This window comes from Ostrea edulis, chromosome 2 (genome assembly GCF_947568905.1).
Source record: "Ostrea edulis chromosome 2, xbOstEdul1.1, whole genome shotgun sequence".
Lineage (NCBI taxonomy): Eukaryota > Metazoa > Mollusca > Bivalvia > Ostreida > Ostreidae > Ostrea > Ostrea edulis.
The window spans coordinates 76492136-76513147 of NC_079165.1; the positions used below are offsets into that span (position 1 = coordinate 76492136).

Sequence of the window (21012 nt, forward strand, 5' to 3'; positions counted from 1 at the left end):
AAAAAGTCTAGTCTTTGATTTATCACGAGGAATGGTCGTGTAAAGTGTTAAAAAGTCAAACGTTTTGATGTTGTTGATGTATTAATGATTCCAAAAATAAAATATCACATGTTACTCAAGCATAAAAAGTCTTTAGTATGCAACAATGAGAGCATTTTATTCAAATTTAAGAAAATCATTCGTTTATTTTCCCATGTGTTATTGGCATTTTAAAACACCTGCCCTGGTGAATGAATTGAGCGGACATGTAAATTGGATATTGTTACACTTACCCGCCATTGACATACTGCATTCATCTTTAGTTGCATCTGTCATTTCTACGTGTTTGTCTCTGTAAGGTGAAAACGGTATATAGGAAGTTAGATATTCATATTGATACGAGCAATGTCAACTGAGACTTGTAATATACATGTATGCACGTTAGAATCACTATATCACAAAAATATGATTAAATCTAAAATATATTTATATAATCAAACTGTCTCATTTAAAGTAATCCATTTGCGAATTACATGATTGTTATAACGATCTACAAAAAAAAAAAAATATCCAAGATCGATTTTGGATATCTCGAACCCCCGAATATCGCGAAGTTTTTTCGAGGTCCCTCAGACTTCGAGATAGATATTTTACTGTAGTTTGCCAATACAACCTGCCATTGGGTCAATTACTGGTGTATTTCATACCGATTGTTAGGTTGTTCTTTACAAACTGATTGTAATTATGGATTGCTCCGTTTACCTGATCAAGATAGAGGCCTCACGGCGGGTGTGACCGGTCGACAGGGGATGCTTACTCCTCCAAAGCACCTGATCCCACCGCTGGTATACCGATGGATCCGTTTCGTAATTTTGTATTCCTTATAGGAATATATAAGAGATTATGATAAGAGGTTATGATATTGATTTATGTTTGCTATCTTCACCTTTTTCTGAGTAAGAATCCCTTTCTCACTCATACGGATTACTGTACATTTAGAATCTACGTGGTTCTGGGGTAAGGATTCTTTTCCACTGTTTGCGAATTTTAGTTTCCCAAAGTAACCATGCTTATAGTTATAAATATCTACAAACTCTAACGAAGATCACATCAGTCTGTGAAACTTAATTGGGTTGTCAATATATCATACGTTTACCCCCCCCCCCCCCCCCACACACACACACACATCCTGGGGCATCAGCTGCCAATTAAGAAATGACCATCACTTTTTAGCTGTTCATGGTCAATAATAACGGATTTGGATTCATATTCATTTACTAAAACACCGTTTTTTGTTTACATTGCTTCTATTTTGTTGCATAAAACGAACTCCTAGCCTCTGTCACAATCGTATTGTGACGTACGTCAACACCTAGACATGACGTCACAATTCGCCTCACATTGTACGGTGCACTGAATTTTTGAGCTAGAAGACCACAGGATTGGGATGATAATGCAAGGTGAAGATAACGAACAGTGATCAATCTCATAATCCACGTGACTTGTGAGATCTTTGTAACACATGTTGTATTTTTTCAAATCATTACGCTCTCTCAGTTGCGTGCTTTAAGCTAGTTCATAATCCGTTCATAGTCAATATGAACGGATTGTGTCGCAAGCTGAAATTGGTTGATTCATAGAGGAAAATACGATTTGTAATATAAATATAGAATAATGAATGTCATAATTTCTCACTATGTATCAAATTTTGAAAATATTTGTTTCATTAATATTTCTCAGGAATATTACTGACTCTTCAATGTTTCCTAATTCAGCATATGGTAGACGTCGTGAAATTTACTATCACTATTGAGAGAAAGCTTTGTTTTCAGACCGTGCACAACGGATACATGTAAGACATTGATTGCAATAGGGGACATTAATGGAACTTACATGTTCTTTTTCTCAAACTCTACAAAATAAATGAATATAATATTAGAAATTTAAGTGAATTTGGGTGTAACCGGTCATGAATAATATACTGATTTATACTTTTATAATCAGAGTGTTACACATAAACTATAGAAATTCAATTGATATGTATGATTAAATAAGTATGATGAAGAAACTGATCAGAACCTACCTAAATCTGATTTAAGTATATCTCAAATCTAAAATATATTGCGTGCTAACCTACGTTCTAGACAAGATTTACCTACAATAAAGTCTTTGAAGTATATCGTACATCAAAATGTATGAAAAATAATGATGAGAGGCGGTTTCATGAAATCATTAACAAATACATATGTAGATTATGACCTTAAAATCACAGTATAATCACAGGGGATGCTTACTCCTCCTAGGCACCTGATCCCACCTCTGGTGTGTCCAGGGGTTCGTGTTTGCCCAACTATCTATTTTGTATTGCTTGTAGGAGTTATGAGATTGATCACTGTTCGTTATCTTCACCTTGCATATCTTATAAAGTCACTGTAGTACCTAACGGGTCCTCCATATCAATATTATATCAATATTAGAATACAATATTCTCATCAAAGGGGTGTCATGCTACGAGGGCGAATCAATAAGTAAACAGCCTATCCCATTTCCGATTGACCGAGACGGTCACGATTCTCATGCCTTGTTTTAATACATGATTTATAACTGGGTACAACATTGCACGCGTATGGAGGCATTCTTTAAGAAGATGCTGAATGTCAAACATGGTCAGTGATGCTAAGGCATGCTTTTTATCTAAAGTTGAATACCGTGCTATAACTGTAGATGAGATATGGGTTCAATATAATGAGCCAGGGAATGAAGCTCAGAGTCGTCATTGGGTATGGCCTGTGTTCCCGAGGCCAAATACGTTTAAGACGCAACCATCTGCTGGCAATGTATTTTGAGATGCAAAAGGCCTTGATATGTTGGACTTTTTACCCAAGAGAAGTACAATAAGTGGAGTGTACTATGCAAACTTGCTAGACCAGCTGAGAACCACCATCCCTGAAAAACGCTGAGGTAAACCCTGGTAAGGTATTTTGCTGCAATAGGACAACGCGATAGTCCACACTTGTAAAGTTGCAATGGATGCTGTACAGTGAAAAGGGTATGAATTGATACCAAATCCTTCCTATTCGCCTGACCTAGCTCCTAGCGACTTCTTGCTATTCCCAAACTTGGAAAAGGATATCCGTCGACGCCATTTCCGGTCTAAAGAAGAAGTCGTGTATTGGATCAATGGAAAGGACCCTGACTTTTTCAGTTCTGGGCTGATGGCACTTGAACGCTTAGACTTGCCTAGATGGTCGAGCGGTCTAGCGCGCTGGTCGCATGCTGCTAGGAGATTTGGTTCCGCAGGTCGTGAGTTCAACCCCGGGTAGGGGTATCCAAATAAAGTGAAATTTTCTGTGCTTTATATTAAGTATTTCTTCACTTAGGGTAGTTATGTTCATATATATATATATATATATATATATATATATATATATATATATATTAGGTCAGTGAAAATATTATAAGTAATACCATGTTAGCTATAGAGAAGTTTAGGTATACTGCAGATTATTCTGAAATGGCTCATAGAAGTCTTCTGCTGTTGTGATATTGAATTCTCAATGAGGTGCATTGTAATTTGGGAATGCTGAAACATCTAAGCTATAGTAAGGCCAGTAGTTTAACTATGTTGGCTGAATCTCTTGAAATTCATTTCCGGATGGGAGGGGGTAAGGTTACAATACTTGACATAGCTTCAGATTTAACTCCGTTTGGTATATATATTCTTTCTATTCAATATCATAGATATTATTTGACTGATTGTAAAAAAATAAATAAAATAAGAAAGATGAGCAGAACTGTTTTGTTTTCAGAAAAATGTTCGATAGTGTCTGAGAAACACATATTGAGAGAAAATTTGGCCATTTACAAGGTCAAATTATCTGGGTGTTTTCCTTAGATGTATTTTAAACTTCTAATTAATTTATTCTTAACTGCATATGTTTTTATCCAACAAAAGATGACAAACTATATTTCTGGTGTCAATTTTATTGCCCTCTGTGTTTTCCTCAATTTTGGCATTTTATGCCTTTGGAGGCTGAAAAAATGGGATTTCAATTTCATTATCCTCCAAAAAATCTACCTAATTACTTACGTTGATTTTTTAATAAACGAAATAGAAGAAAATTCAATGGATGGAATTTAGGGGATTGGTATCAGTTGTTACCTTAATACCCATACACGCATGTACGGTCCACTGATATCTATAAGTACTCATACATCTGTATAAGGTTAAATTATATTGTGGGTATAATTATCTTATAGTAACTGTATAACGTAGGTATCTCTCATACTAGATTTAAAGGTTATACGTTACTTATTATACAGATAAATGTATAGCGCCTTCGGAGAAAGATCACAAGGACTATGATAATGATGATGAACGTCAAGATCCCTACAGCACTCCCAACAGCTACTCCGGTCTGATTCTCTACACTATCCTGTATTCCTAGAAATACCAACGACAAAATCATCGCCATTATAGAATGAATCATCAATCATTCATTCACACACATGATGTATCCTATCTTTCAAAATCGAACGCTGCTTTAACAAATAAAAAAGTACACGAATTCTACATATAAACCCACACAAGAAAGTTTAGGTTCTAATGATTTTCTGATCCAAAAGAACAATGGTTTTGAGGATAAAGGATACCTTAATCGCCTTTAGTATTGAAACTATCGCATACCCCTCCCCTTCACATACTCTAATGTCGACATATTATGTACATTAGGACGACGAATCGGGTTATACCTTGAAAATGATAATTTTTGTTACTTTTCGAATTTTTAGTCACACCCTTGTCCTGTAGAATTTTGACGATGATACAGACATTAGATATAATTTAGTTTTTAAATCGAGGCAAGCTAAAGAGAAACAAGTAGATGGTATAGGGGTTGCAACAGTCTCGATTGAAGTCAGCGTTTCGTAGATTCCATGGTCGTTATAACGATTTAGTTCGTCAATACAACCTATCATCCGGTCAAATACTGTCTGACGTGTTTCATGTCGATTGTTAGGCCGTTCTTGGCACACTGATTTTGACTACGGATAACTCCGTTTACCTGATCAGGATATAGGGCTCACAGCGGGTGTGATCGGCCGACAGAGGATGCTTACTCCTCCTAGGCACCTGATCCCACCTCTGGTTTGTCCAGGTGTCCGTGTTTGCCCAACTATCTATTCTGTATTGCTTATAGGAGTTATGAGATTGATCACAGTTCGTTATTTTCACCTTTAATTATATCATTGTCAGTGTTAAGGTGTAGGATGACCCTGTTGTCCATATCCGTTAAACCAAATTAAAAGAGGTAATTATCTCTCTATTTTATCTCTTGTAGCTGTTGTGCCACATATTTCGACGTTTCCGCGGTGTTTAACGAAGTAGGAAGGTTTGCATACGCATATATTGGCGAATTTGGGCTTCAACTACGACTGACCGATTGTGAAGCGTAGTTGACTTTTTGCATGTCCTCCAATGTCCTCCAATGATGTTTATTTTCTGCTAAATTTCTATCGAAATCCATTGTTTGTTATTTGCAACAATAATGCTCATTTTGCTATAAACCAGGTTTAATAGCTTCGGTCCGTGTATGAATACTGTGCATACATTCAACAAACTCCGTGACCTACATGGAATTGTTGGAAGATATGATTTCTGGCTGATTTTTTTTTTTTACTTTAGGTTTTGAATAAGTATAATAAACAACACTTCCCATATCAAATTATTGTTTATTTTATGCGTTTATAGTTGCTTTGTTACAATTACTCTTTACCATAGTTTAAATGTGGACATCATTACATGTACCAAATAATGGAGACTAGTCAATGTTATGTTTAAAGAACTTACAGCTAAATGCTATGTGCATTTTACATACCTGAAATATTTATTATTTAAAACACCAAATAATGCACATATAATAAATCAAATGGAACGTTTTTAAAAGATTCAAGACATGTGACTTGCCTCTTTTCATCTCCTTCGCATCGGATGTACATCATAGGTGCTGAGTATCATAGAAAATATAATGGTGGCATATATAACGTGAACGGTGAAGATAAGGAACAGTGATCAATCTCATAACTCCTATAAAAATACAAAATAGATAGTTGGGCAAACACGGACCCCTGAACACAGAGGTGGGAGCAGGTGCCTAGGAGGAGTAAGAATCCCCTTTCGACCGGTCACAACCGCCGTGAGCCCTATATCTTGATCGGGTAAATGGAGTTATCCGTAGTCAAAAACAGTGTGTCAAGAACGGTTTAACAGTCGGTATGAAACACGTCAGACAGAATTTGACCCAATGATAGGTTGTATTGGCAAACTAAACTGTTATAACGATCATAGAATTTACGAAATGCTGACTTTAAACGAGACTGTTGGAACTCCTGTACCATCAACTTGTGTGTCAATAGCTTGTCTCGATTTAAAAACTGACCATACGCAGAACAAGCTCTTGTTTATCAAATCAGTTGAGATATATAAACACCATATACAGGTGATAATGAAATATTGCTACATAGATATGGGGAGTTGAAGATGGAGAAGTTGAAATCATTGCGTTTGTCATAAAGTTGAGTTGTTAGTTTGCCGTAAATATCTACTTTCAATCAAATATAGTATGAAACAGAAGTGGACAACTCTGTGGTGTCTTTTATTTCGAGTTCACTGGGATATTTTTAGTTTCGATTTCATGTTGTTTAACGCCCCTCTCGAGAATATTTCACTCATATGGAGACGTCAGGATTGCTGGTCAAGGGCTGCAAAATTAGGCCTATGCTCGGCGCTTACGACCTTGGAGTAGGGATGGGATCTTTATCTTGCCACACCTGCTGTGACACGGGACCTCGGTTTTTGCGGTCTCGTCCGAAGAACCGCCCGATTTAGTTGCCTCTTACGGCAAGCAAGGGGCACTGAGGAGTTATTCTAACCCCTATCACTGGGATGTATTGAATTGACATATGAATGAAAATTGCAAGTATTAATAGATAAAACGTTGTCAATATATCTAAATGTCGAATTGAAGGCCATGGCAAAAGATTTGTTTCTTCTCACATAGAATTTGTTTTAATAAATTCTGCTTCATTAGAATATAAAAACAGGTGTGCTAACAAAGGAGCATAATTCGTGCCCATGGGGATTCCAAGAGACTGTTGGAATACCTGATCACCAAAGACCACGAAGATATTGTCAATGGCTAACTCCAGCATATTTTTTATTTGAAATTCGGAGTATTTGTGCGTGGGAATCAGAGGAGCGTTTAACAAAGTAATTTTTTGGATGACTGATCACTAGATATGAATACTTCCGTTTTCCATTTGTGTTGAAGAAGCAACTGTCTATGAAGTCAAAAAGTCTAGTCTTTAATCTATCGTGAGGAATGGTCGTGTAAAGTATTGAAAGGTCATACATTTAGATGTTGTTGAATTGAGAAAGGTTTAACGATTTCTAGTTTACTAAAAGTTCTTTAGATTTTGTCTGAATCCACATTTGATTTACACCACTTCTGGCATATGTAGTCGCATAGTACGTTTGAGGGTTCTCCTTCACAGCTGTTGATATTTTTGTGAGGAGCAAAGAAAGGGGCTTGGTAGAACATTTCCTGGATCAAGCAATGTACCTTTGTTTGTACGGGTTTTTATAAAGTTTAGGAATCTAGTATAGGTACAGTAACTCATATTCATCAGACTCATTGACTGGGATATTAAATGTGTCTAAAACTGAATGATGGTTTTGAAGAATTTCGTCTTTTGAAAGGGCAGTTGGAGTATAAGTACGATTACCAAAAGTGGACTTAATGTTCGTTTAAAATACAGTTGTAATAATGAACCTTACTAACAAAAACAATGCTGTTATAAGCTTTGTCAGCTAAAACGAAAACATATTCCTCATGTCACCTATCTAATTCTTTTAACACTTCTGGTTTACTAAACACAGAAGGATAGATGTTACATAATTTTGTTTTAATATGTCTAATGCGGGATTTTAATATTCCCCTTATAGTTTTAATCCATTCTGACAATGTACCAAGTTCTTCTTTTCATATCTATCCCATCGTCTGACATAATCGTCGACAGAATTCATAATAGAAACGAGGTTCTGTCGCCACTTGAAAGACCGAGGTTCTCTGTATTTGAGATCGTTTAGAATAAGTGATTTGAGATGTTCATTTTCAACAACATCAACATCACCTGTAATGACATTTCCAGCTGGACTATAGTTTAAAGAGGATGAAGATCAAGATCACGTAAATGGATTAAGTATAAGATGGTCTATATCTAGGCACTGCAAAGTGCATATAATACTGTAACAATTGACTTACTTGCTGTATCCACATGATAAATCCTAAGGAAGGTACCAATATCATTCTGAACCATTATGATATAATCTCCAAAATCATCTGTATTGATCCTACGTTTGTAGAGAGTGATGTTTTGTTCATTATCTCCCCTGGCGTCTGTTATTCTGTAATCAGCTGTGTTATTTGGAATAAATTCACTTGTATTGTTTTTCCCTGTGAAAATCCACTGCGTCAGAGTCGCTGGTGGGTACAATAAAATTCTTACTAATATTTGAAGAGAGTCGCCATTTCTTATGACTAGTTTGTCCGGAGATTGGGAATTGATGTTATATAGTTGAGGTTTACCTGTTCAACAAATAAACATACTACAAGAAAGTAATGATTTCTTAACTAATATACTGATATTTGTATTGTCATTAGACAAATAAGCATACAATCTTGCCAATTACGAAGTGATATTATATCAAAAGGTGAAATGTATTCATGTACATATGCACGAAATGATGCTTTTTACCAGATTCGGTTAACAAAGGTTAATTTATTGGCTTGAAAGGTAAAAGTTTAAATGTAATGCAAATTAATCTGACTACAAATACCTTATATAACTCCCAGGAACGGATGGATTGTGAACAATTGAATAAATGTAAAAAAAAAACAAAAAACAAAAAACAACTTACACCTAACCACCACATGGATTGTTTTGACAGCAGCTGGTCCCTTCCCATTTTCAGCTGTAACTTTGTAATTCCCGTGATCTAAGCAATGCGCTGATGGTATATCCAGTGTGCTACTGTTTACATTAGAGTCTCTCTTAACAACAGTGTTGTTTTGAACAAACAGCCAGGTGATGGTAGATAAGGGGTTTCCATCCACATCACATTTTATCTTAAGTCGTCCATGTTCACTGATGACATATCGTTCACTTAAGTTTGATGTTATGATACTATTGTCTGGAAGAAAGTTTAACGTTTCTTGATAATGGAAGAAAAGGCATCACATACAATGTACCATAAGAACAGAATATACTAGTGTATTAATGAATGTGAATTTGATTTTCTTTAATGCCTCAGTAATTTCGTAAAGCATAACAAGACAAAACCCTTGATGGCGTTCTGAAGCATCCATGGATTTAAATACATGTATCTTAACAGAAATATCAAAAAGGCGCTAAGCTTGCTTAAACTATCTTTTCCCGCATGTTTAAAAATGGAAAACTTTTGTAAAATTTTAAAACATATAATGTTCAGAGTCGCGTTTATTTCGAGGAAAATGGATCTGATTCTATTCATTGAAGATCTTCTATCATTATCAAAATTAAAAAAAAAACACGAGAAAACATTTACAGAACAATGTATGAGTAATAACTAGTAGAATTTTTCGTACACAGGCATTGGACGGAAGATGTTGCGTAGTTTGGTGTAGTTACATATATCATAGGTAGCCTTTTCTTTGAAAGCATTGAATATTGGTAGACTCCGGCTACTATGATTAAAGGGGCATAGACACGATTTGAGCTGAAAATTTGCAATTTACCCCCTTTTTTTTGTTTACAATGCTTAACTAAAGTATTTCTAATGGTTAACCGAAATAGTTGATTACAGTTGTTGAGTTATACATGTAAGTGAGATACAGCACTGGCAATTCTTTGTTATCTGCCAAACAATAGAAAGGATTTAATTGTGTTAAAAATTCACTTATAAATTTAAAAAAAATCTGCTTGAAACTAAACTTCTACTAGTTTATTTAACCTATGTAAACAAAAACATGACACGCACCTTGTTTACATAACAAGGACTTGTGACATCTGTATCTCCCACGTACCTTGACAACTGGCAGTCAAAGTTTTGCTGATCATTAGTAATACCTTAGTAAAGCATTCTACACATTAAAAATGGAAAAATAAAATTTGAAAAATTTCAGTTCAAATCGTGTCCATGTGCCTTTAATGAACTTAGGTTTAGAATATATGCACATCCCGAACACACTGTGAATTAAGCAAGGTCTAGCAAAAATTATATTCTTGGCGATTGGTTATATAACATGTACTTTTTAAGAGGTTAATCGTTTGTGCGAAATTACTATGTCATACCTCTTCTTTACACGGAACCAATTACTTTAATGCCGTTTACATTTGGGATATGTACATGCGTTGCACTAAGTGGAACTTCTACTAGGGTTAATGCAGGGATAAGAGAAATATTGAGGCCATTATTCTGTAATATATCAATTACGTCATCAAAAGATTATCAGAACAGTGGTACATATCAAACTTCTACAAATAAAATTAGAGGTATATGCCGCATTGAACAGTATCTCTTGATGTTGGAAACCGGACCAAACTTTTGTCAGTATGGTAAACTATATAGATTAATATCCGAAACTTTCGACAAAGTATTGATTGGTATTAACGAAGTTCTGATCCATTCAATACAATGCCAAATCAGTAATTTTCAATGTATACTTATGGATATTAAAAACATCACGTAGGAAGAGGATTTCATTTACCATATTTCGTCACATTAAAAATGATTCTATGTAAAGCATATTATGTTAATTATACTTCACACATCTATTTGTCTTTTATTGCTTAATGTGTTCCGCCAACGCCCTGCAAACCCTCCAAGTTTTCACGTCGCCATAATTGTTTTCTTTCTAAATTCAGCTTACGTCATGTGTAAGATCTTCAATGTTTCGAAATGGGGTGTTTATTATTTGCCATGTAAATAGATAAATAGAAATACATTACGTGTATAACTTTGTAGACCATATCAGTTTCATCTTTTCGACCTGAGTAGACGTTTTGTATTGACTTAATTAAAACAGCTGTTATATGACTATTTTATAGCTGTTTTGTCTCTCTCCCCCCCCCACTTGTTTTGTCTAACCACTGAGTGTTGTTAGTCGTTTATGTATACTTTTAATGGTACTTACACTGTAACACAATTTCTGTCGTAATTAGTTTTTCGTAAATGTCGTTATCTGGTATATTCTGAAAGCCGTTCTTTCACCGTGCATCACCTTATACTGTAAGTGGAGTAGATGTATATCTGGTGTTATTTCGTATGAGTGCATGCCTGTACTTACATTGTACACTGATATAAAAGATGTAAGGCATACCGATGCGTTGCTTTGTGTGCAATAACAGCTGTACCTCCATCTGTTGTCACTGGCTCAAATGTCCTTATATACTGTTTTCCTGTACATTTTGATTGATATTGATACTTACACTGTACATCTACGTGTACTGTAGTTGGTGTTGATGTCCCTATAGAGTTCGTAGCTGTACAGCTGTATGTCCCAGATGCCATTCTTTGTATTTTGGAGATGGTGAAGGTAGCCCCTGTGTGGAGGACGTTACTAGGATTGTCTGTCTTGGTCCAGCTCCACGTGATGCCTGTGTTGGGGTTGGCTGCACTCATACTACATGTTATGGTAGCTGACTGACTCTCTGTGACCCGGTATGGACTTGATGTTATTATTACATCAGGTTTATCTGAGCAATGTATTAAAGAGAGAAGTTTTGGTACACCATATATATTAATATATTCTAGTGTGAAAAGACTCGTCTTTCGCTTAGAAAGAAGTAGACGTTCTGTGAAGGTACACTTTGGACAACGTTCATTTATCGTTAGTTTCAAGTTAAAGTTGCTTAATTATACATGGAACGAAAGGTATATTGACTGAATGCCCCTATTCATAGTGGTAATGAAACATCAACCTCTACAATTCTACTAATTGATATGGATTGGAAGATATTTGAAGTGTGTTTATACCTTATGTTTTTAACATTTTGAAAGCTTAACAAAAGAACATCTCATTTCCCCCATTTTATTTTTTCTTAAATAATTTTGAAGACAACTTCTCCGATGACTGCCTCCAATTGAGAAAAGATGCTATGTACATGATGTGGATAATCAAAACAAAAATTCGAAAATAATTCAAACTTGAGGATTTGAATAAGCATTAGTACTTTTACTTTAATTGGCGCAGATATACCGATAAAGTTATCATGGGATTAAAGGTGAAAGCCACGGGTATTTTGGGTATAGACTCGAAAACGTGTCTCGATAAGGCCTTGCCACGATATAAAATCCTCACTGCAATGACCCAGGCCAAAAATAGAATTTGTGACATTTCATGTCTATACATGAGTTTAGAAATGCAGAATAGGACGTAAATCAACATACAAACAATACTAAGGAACAAATTCTTGATAGCAAACAAAAACAAACACACCACTGATGTTTTAGCTGTACATTAAGTTTAAAAACTACATGTTACGTACGACTGCATTGAATCTGGTGTAGATATACTAATCAAGATATTATCTGAACACGAATATCAGCACTTATACCTGATAGATCGTCAAATAATTGCCAACCCCTCCAAATGAACATACAAAGAATCAAATCAGTATTTATATTGTGCATCTACTTGTACGGTAACTGGTGTATATATCCCTATAGTGTTGTTAACTGTACACATATATCAGTACTTACACTGTACATCTACTTGTACTGTAGCTGGTGTAGATGTCCCTATAGAGTTTCTAGCGGTACAGCTGTATGTCCCGGATGATCCCCTGTGTATGATGAAGATGGTGTAAGTAGGCCCTGTGTTGAGGACATTACTAGGACTTTCTGTCTTAATCCAGCTCCAAGCGATGCTTGTGTTGGGGTTGGCGGCACTCACTCTGCATGTCATGGTAGCTGACTGACCCTCTACAACCCGATATGGACTTGACGTGCTGGTGGTCACTTCAGGCTTATCTGAAATAATTAATAAACGGCGATATTCCGGAACCTAGTATACTGCAACTTGAAGGCATTTCAATTTGGTTTGCTTCCGACTTCGGCGAACCTGTTATGGACTTTAACAATCCGACAAATTTCTGTAGACAACCAGTAACAAACTTAATAAGTAAGGATATATGTTTTATATCCATATGAGCAATTCTGTATGCTGCATTGAATTGCCTCCTGAATTATCATAATGGTTTCTTCTCTGAACGCAATTTTGTGATCTTTCAAACTCATGTCCAGTCTATGGAAAGGACAAAGCTATATCATTGTTATTCCGTTTAACAGTTTTGTTAGCTTATGGTAGATGTAATACAAAAGTTAGCTGTTCCTAAATATTCCTGTTTAGTTGTCTATTGTAATATATCTACGTTTTTACTATACACTGACTTGAACTGTAGCTGGAGTAGATATCCCTAAAAAGTTGATAATTGTTCATATATATATATATATATATATATATATATATATATATATATATCAGTACTTACACTGTATATCTACTTGTTCTGTAATTGGTGTAGATGCCCCTATAGAGTTCCTAACTGTAGACATATATCAGTACTTACACTGTACATCTACTTGTACTGTAACTGATGTAGATGTCCCTATAGAGTTTCTAGCTGTACAGCTGTATGTCCCGGATGCTCCTCTCTGTATGTTGGAGATGGTGTAGGTAGGCCCTGTGTTGAGGACATTACTAGGACTGTCTGTCTTGATCCAGCTCCATGTGATGCTTGTGTTGGGGTTGGCAGCACTCACACTGCATGTCATGGTAGCTGACTGACCCTCTACAACCCGATATGGACTTGGTATGCTGGTGGTCACTTCAGGGTTATCTGTGTTTTGAAAATACATCCACATTATTGATGTTAGATGTGTGTAATACTACGCTATTCAGAACTTCAATTTAAAAAAATTCAAGATATATCGGATATATACTACTACATTGTGTCTGCATTACAAAAAGATGATATGGATGTGCTCGAGAAATTGACCCACAGCGAGATTCAGAATTCCGGAAAAAAGGTATCAATTTGAGGTCACGTTTTTGTCTATATACATTCAAATATCTCCAAATCATAAAGTTTCTGAATTTCACCCACAACGAGGTAATAGGTTTATTTTTAATTAGATGATCTATTTGGCAAATAACTCTGTTTTCTCATTTATGTGTTAAATTTTGACAGTACTTTCTTCTCAAAGAGCATAATGGAGGGTGTGCCCATGGGAAAATGTAACATTTTCAGATTTGTTGTGAATTGCAGATTCATTATTATAATGAAGTGAGGGTGAAAATGTCGGGAAAAAACCTGAGTCTCCAAAAATTATTGTTGTACATGTAGTCTACAATATATGTCCAAATTTAACATCGAAAATATCGCGTTTCCCGTGGCGCATTAGGGAGCTTAGAAGTGTTTTCACCAACCTAGGAACATTTTGTGCAAGTTCGAGTCCCATCCACGGTGATAGTTTTATTCATTTATTCATTTATTTATTATCATTCGTTTATCAACAATGATCATCATACTAAACGACATTCTTTTCCATTATCAAATTAAAGATTAGTACAAAAACATAATCAATAAATCAAACGAGAAATCTAACAATAGGTTCACTCAAGTGAAACGGGTTTCTATTCAATGTATAGCACGAGACCACATATCATTTTTACTGTGTTATTCGACACAAACGCCATGTTTTGATAACGATGCCATACAAGATTCGTTGTGCTTCTCGAAAAACTCCACCAGCAAAAGGTTAGTATAAATTGGGTCATTGGGAAAAAGTGTGGGGTAGGTGATTTTATCTGCGATAAATGCAGGAGAAAAATCTTCATTCCTGTATGAACTATCTATTTGATGAACGCATGTTGACCTTTAAAATGTTCAATCAAATCCGGAACCACTTCAACTTTTATTTTATACATCGTGCATTTCCGTTTGTTCTTTCCATATTATCTTTTTGACCAATATACAGAGTAGGTTGAGAGACATTTTTTGACATTTGTATTGCGAGGTGAAGAAAACGAACAGTGATCAATCTCATAACTCCTACAAGCAGTACAAAATAGATAGTTGGGCAAACACGGACCCCTGGACACACCAGAGGTGGGATCAGGTGCCTAGGAGGAGTAAGCATCCCCTGTTGACCGGTCACACCCGCCGTAAGCCCCATATCCTGATCAGGTAAACGGAGTTATCCGCAGTCAAAATCAGTGTGCCAAGAACGGCTTAACAATCGGTATGAAACACGTCAGACAGCATTTGACCCAATGCGAGGTTGTATTGACGAACTAGATCGTTATAACGACCATAGAATTTGCGAAATGCTGACTTCAATCGAGACTGTTGAAATCCCTGTACCATCAACTTGTTTGTCAGTAGCTTACCTCGATTTAAAAACTGACTATACCCAGAACAAGCTCTTGCATATCGAATCAGTTGAGATATATAAACACCATATGCAGGTGATAATGGAATATTGTTACATAAATGTGGGAAGTTGACGATGGAGAAGCTGAAATCATCCCGTTTGTCATACAGTTGAGTTGTTAGTTTGCCGTTAATGTTTACTTTCAATAAAATATCTAAGTATGAAGCAGAAGTGGACGACTCTGTGGTGTCCTTTCTTTCGAGCTCACGGGGATATATCAAATCGACATATGAATGAAAGCTATCATTGTTAATAGACAAAACGTCATCGATATATCTAAAAGTCGAGTTGAAGGTCACAGCGAGAGATTTTTTCTTCTCACGTAGAAGTTTTTGAATAAATTCTGCTTCATATGAATATAAAAACAGGTCAGCTAACAAAGGAGCACAATTCGTGCCCATGGGAATTCCAACAGACTGTTGGAAGACCTGATCACCAAAGACCACGAAGATATTGTCAATGAGGAACTCTAGCATATTTTTTATTTCAACTTCAGAGTACTTGTGCGTAAGCACAAAAATGTTATTGCAACTAGAATTGTGTTTTCTATATCAGTAATTCGTACGTTTTTGTACGAGACGTGATACGTTTCTGACATGGTTCTCGCATGCTTTGAACACTTTACAATGTGTTTCTCATGCGAGACGAAACAATGTCAACATGATACTATTCGATGCGTTTCTTATAGACAAAACGAAACGGTCTAGAAAGGGAACGCTATATATACGAATCTAAACGCTTACTACACGAATCTAGACGCTTTATACGGGAATCTAAATGACTTTAAACGCTATTAAAACGATACTTGCATGGATGTTACAAACTCTTTAGGTGCATGTTCAGGATTTGAAGTCTTCTTTATAAACTCTAATTGGCTACAAAGATTTAATGAGTAGGATACTTCTACATACAGTGTATGTAAAGAACCATGGTCATTATGATCGTTTCGCAACAGGGAGGTAAGGTCCTGAGTTCGATTATTGATCTAGAACAGCGATAAAATGAAGAGTTTCGAAGATTTATTTAATCCATATAACCTTGGGGACCTCAACTCTTGACCCTGGACCACGAGTTTTTGCAATGTAATAAGCATGTTCCTGTTCAATTTACTCTACTCATAGTTTGTTTATTGATATCCAGTAGTAACAAAGAACATAATAAGGTATGTAAAGTCAGGGTTTGGACTTAGAACGATACACAACCCTAACAGTCTATATTCTTACCGTAAATATGCCATACATTTACACCATCGCACTAGACTACTTGACCTAGGGCAGTGAATTTTACAATATTTCTATATATGCTTCTATGCCTATTATCACTACGTACTTTGGATAGTTATTTCATGCCTATGACCCAAAAATAGGATTTTTAATCACAAAATACATTTTTATCATGTATGGAAGGTGAAGATAACGAACAGCGATCAATCTCATAACTCTTATAAGCAATACAAAATAAAGCGTTGCACGAATTCGGAACCCGGAACACATCAGGAGTGGGACCAAGTGCCTAGGAGGAGTAAACATGCCATGGTCTCTACCGCCGTGAGCTCTATATCTTGATCAAGTAAACGGAGTTATCCATAGTCAAAATAAGTGTGCCAAGAACGGCCTACCAATCGGTATCAAAAACATCAGACAGAATTTGGCCCAATAATAGGTTGCATTGGCAAACTAGATCACTATTGCAACAATATAATTTGCGAAATGCTGGCTTTATATGAGACTGTTGAAACCCCTGCTCCATCAACTTGTTTGTCAGTAGCGTGCCTTAATTTAAAAGCTTATCATACGCAGAACAAGCTCTTGCGTATTGAATCATTTGAGAGATTTAACACCATATGTAGGTGATAATGAAATATTGCTACATAAAGATTGGAAGTTGACAATGGAGAAACTGAAATCATCCCGTTTATCATAAAGTTGAGTTGTTGTTTTGCCGTTAATACCTATTTTGAATGAAATATCTAAGTATGTAGCAAAAGTGGACGACTCTGTGATGATATTTATTTCAAGTTTACAGGGATGTGTCGAATCGACATATGAATGAAAATTATTATTGTTAATAGATACAATGTCGTCGATATATCTGAATGTTGTATTAAAGGCCACAGCAAGGGTGTCTATCTTCTGCTCCAAAGGAATATAAAACAGGTCAGCTAACAAAGGAGCAGAATTCGTGTCCAGGGGAATTCCAACAACCTGCTGGAAGACCTGATCACTAAAGACTACGAAAATATTGTTAATGAGGAACTCCAGCATATTTTTAATTTCAACTTCAGAGTACTTGTACGTAGAATCAGAATGGTGTATGGATCATTCTACACATAACATCTGACTAAGGGACCATAAAGTTTTTATTTCGGAGAAACACTTTTCTGTAATTCATTTTATGTGTTTTGGTTTCTTGTTTGACGTCATGAAGTAAAGACAAAGACTATTGTAAAACATAATGAACATTTTTAATGATAGATTGCACCCTGATACCAAAATTTCGGATCCAGAGACCACTGATCTTACAAATTTGGGACGGGATATTTGCTGATCATGAAGATACATACTGTTGTTTACTAGATGTCCCTAACCCTTATCATATACAACATTGGTGCCAAGTATTAGCTAACTATTCATGAGTTATTAGTACTATTTCAGAGATATAACGCATTGTATGTATACCATTCATATAACCCGACCGAATGAGATTTTTAAAGTTTTGATGAAGACTCCCATGATCTATGTAATATATATGCAGATACATCGAGGATACTGTTGACGATTCAATATATTTCGTTATGTTATCTCCATTCCTTTGAAATGGAACCTCGACCAAGGCGTCTTGAATTTCACAATTTTGTTTGGGGCCTACATTTTCAAATAACTATGCAACCGTTTCTCGTTTTCCCAGATATTCAGGATAGTTCTTGCAATTCTAGTATACATGTAACAATGATATATCCTCGTCCTGTGGCCCATTCTTGGTTCATGGGTGTCAAGACATTAGTAAAAATCGTCATTCTCAATACAAACAAGCAAAAAATTGTTTATTAACATCATTCGGTATAGCGTATTCACTCACTGAAATTACCGGTCACGGTAGCGAATTGGTAGAGTGTTTGCTTTGCAAGCGGGAGGTTGTGAGTTCGAGCCCACTGTTGCCATGGCCTTGTCAAACCTAATACGTGAACATAGGAAGTGATTGCTCCTTCGCCAAACGGTTAGCATTTAGAAGTGAGAATCACGGGTCTTTTCGGATATCACCATAACATAAGGTCTAACTTTGTAGTACTTCACGTACAACTGGAGACGTCTAAGCATGAGGGAAAATTATCGACGGGACGTTAAACAAACAGGCAAACAGCATCATTGATATATACTACAAATTGTATGTTGCATTTATTTCCTTCAAATAATGCACCTTCCCTTTTGTCTAAATATTGGGTAATAATGGGTAAACAAACGGTATTTTAACATAGGTATATTATCAACACTTTATTCATTATCTTCTTTTTAATTACAAATTGGTTATGACTCTTATCAATCTAAGAAAGTGAATAAAATCTTGAGTGTTATGCTAAATATTTTTGATGTGGGAATGCAACGTTTACAAAAATAAGAATTGAATTTCTAATTTTCCCTTCATTTCAATTTGTGTTCAAATTTGTTTGTAATTGGCATTCAGTTGTTGTAAACAATTTACGTACTGTTTTGCGTATTACTTACACTGGATGTTCAGGGTGATGGCGGCATCCTTTGGTTTATTGTTGTTGGTTGCTTGACATCGCAGTAACATCCCATTGTCCGATTTATTTCCTGTTATTGTGAGAGTGGATGTGTCTCCTACAACTGTTGTTCCTATAAACCACCTGTAGATTGGTATAGGGAAGACATTGTCATTGACAAGACATCTAAGAGTCCGCTGTTCTCCTGCTGTCATTGTCAGTGGGTCACGGCTGGGATCCAGAGACACGCTGCTTACATCAACTGACATAAAACATGATAATCATTATCGTTATGAATGTGATTTACTGTTTGTTAATATGTATGGTGGTGATATAATGTAAGTTTATTGAATTGTATTTCAGGAACGAGAGTTGGTCGCCAGTTGTAAGAATTCACATATCTCTATCATTTTAAATTTGCCATAGTACATATGAATAAAAAAAATTTACAAATAAATGTTAAATTGTATATGCTGTATTTAGAGGTCTAGTAAAATACATTATGTGGATATACTTTCAAAAGCAACTATCGATCTTCCCGACAGGGCTATTTTTGGTTCTATTAATCATAATTTACTTCATCGTGAAAAAGTGAGGATAACGAACAGTGATCAATCTCATAACTCCAATAAGGAATACAAAATTAACAATATGGCAAACACGGACCACTGGGTATACAAGAGGTGGAAACAGGTGTCTAGGAGGGGTAAGCATCGTCTGATGAAAAGAGCATGTCATCAATGTAACGTTAGCTTAGAAATGATCACTATCTATATTGCTATACAAAAGTAAGTTCCATGTATTTATTCGTTTAGTTCATATTAGAATTTATGAAAATGCATATGGTTTATTCCTATTCTTATTTTTGTCTTACTTGCAACTACTAGTTGTCTTTGAATGCTACTGTAAGATGGACTCCCACCGAAATAAGCGCATCGCCATACGGTATTTTGTTCTTCTTCTGTCATATTTTCTTGTGGTATGACAAGATTGAATTCTCTCTCTGTAGTACAAGTATAGGTGTATCTAGGATTTACACTAAGTCCTTGACATTCAGTGGTATATCCAACAAACCCAACACCGGTCTCGTTTCTGTAGAATCTAATGAAGACTTGTGTTTGGGAAGGAGGGATAGTCATCTGACAGGTCCATGTAAACTCTTCTCCCAGTGAAGCCATCTCTGATGAACCAGTCAAATTGTAGTGAACTGATTGAAAGTTTCATATCGTTAGAAAATTCGGATTAATTATTGTGGTATAATATTTCATGCGGTCTCAGACTTCCTAATTTCAAGTACTTTAAACCTCATGAAATAGGCAAATTTATATTCCACATTCCATTATTATAATTTCAAATTTGTAATTAATAAATACATAACGTTTCAATATAAATTATCGATTTAGAATATGAAAACCATCATTCAATTGAACATTGAAAATTGATATTATGATGTTTGGCTGTTATGCAAAATCTGTAATGCAAGATTCATGAATATTTCTCTTCAAATTGTTAATATACATTAATATACGTTTAATATTAGATGTGAACTGTGTATTCCAGGTTTAAGTACTTGAATGATTTACATCAAAAAGTGAACATAACGAGAAGTGATGTCATAATTCCTATAAAAATACAAAATTAAGGGTAGAGCAAATTCGGGCACACCAGAGGTGGGATCGGGTGCCCAGGAGAAAACATCACTGTTGATCGGTCAACCATATATCTTAATCAGGTAAAGGGATCAATCCGTAGTCAAAATCAGTATGCAAAGATTGGC

At 35.7% G+C, this 21012-nt stretch overlaps 1 protein-coding gene across 1 annotated transcript in view; it reads right to left on the reverse strand.

The window, feature by feature from the left end:
- LOC125681398 (B-cell receptor CD22-like) overlaps positions 1-21012 on the reverse strand; it is a 32965-nt gene that overhangs the window by 448 nt on the left and 11505 nt on the right. Inside the window, exons 4-13 of the mRNA XM_048921466.2 lie at positions 20110-20442; positions 19237-19497; positions 13648-13917; positions 12779-13048; positions 11506-11772; positions 8957-9229; positions 8301-8624; positions 4292-4423; positions 1873-1891; positions 273-331 (exon numbers count right to left, since the gene is read on the reverse strand). Of these exons, the coding sequence (XP_048777423.2) occupies positions 273-331; positions 1873-1891; positions 4292-4423; positions 8301-8624; positions 8957-9229; positions 11506-11772; positions 12779-13048; positions 13648-13917; positions 19237-19497; positions 20110-20442 (2208 nt within the window). The remainder of the gene's footprint in view (positions 1-272; positions 332-1872; positions 1892-4291; positions 4424-8300; positions 8625-8956; positions 9230-11505; positions 11773-12778; positions 13049-13647; positions 13918-19236; positions 19498-20109; positions 20443-21012) is intronic.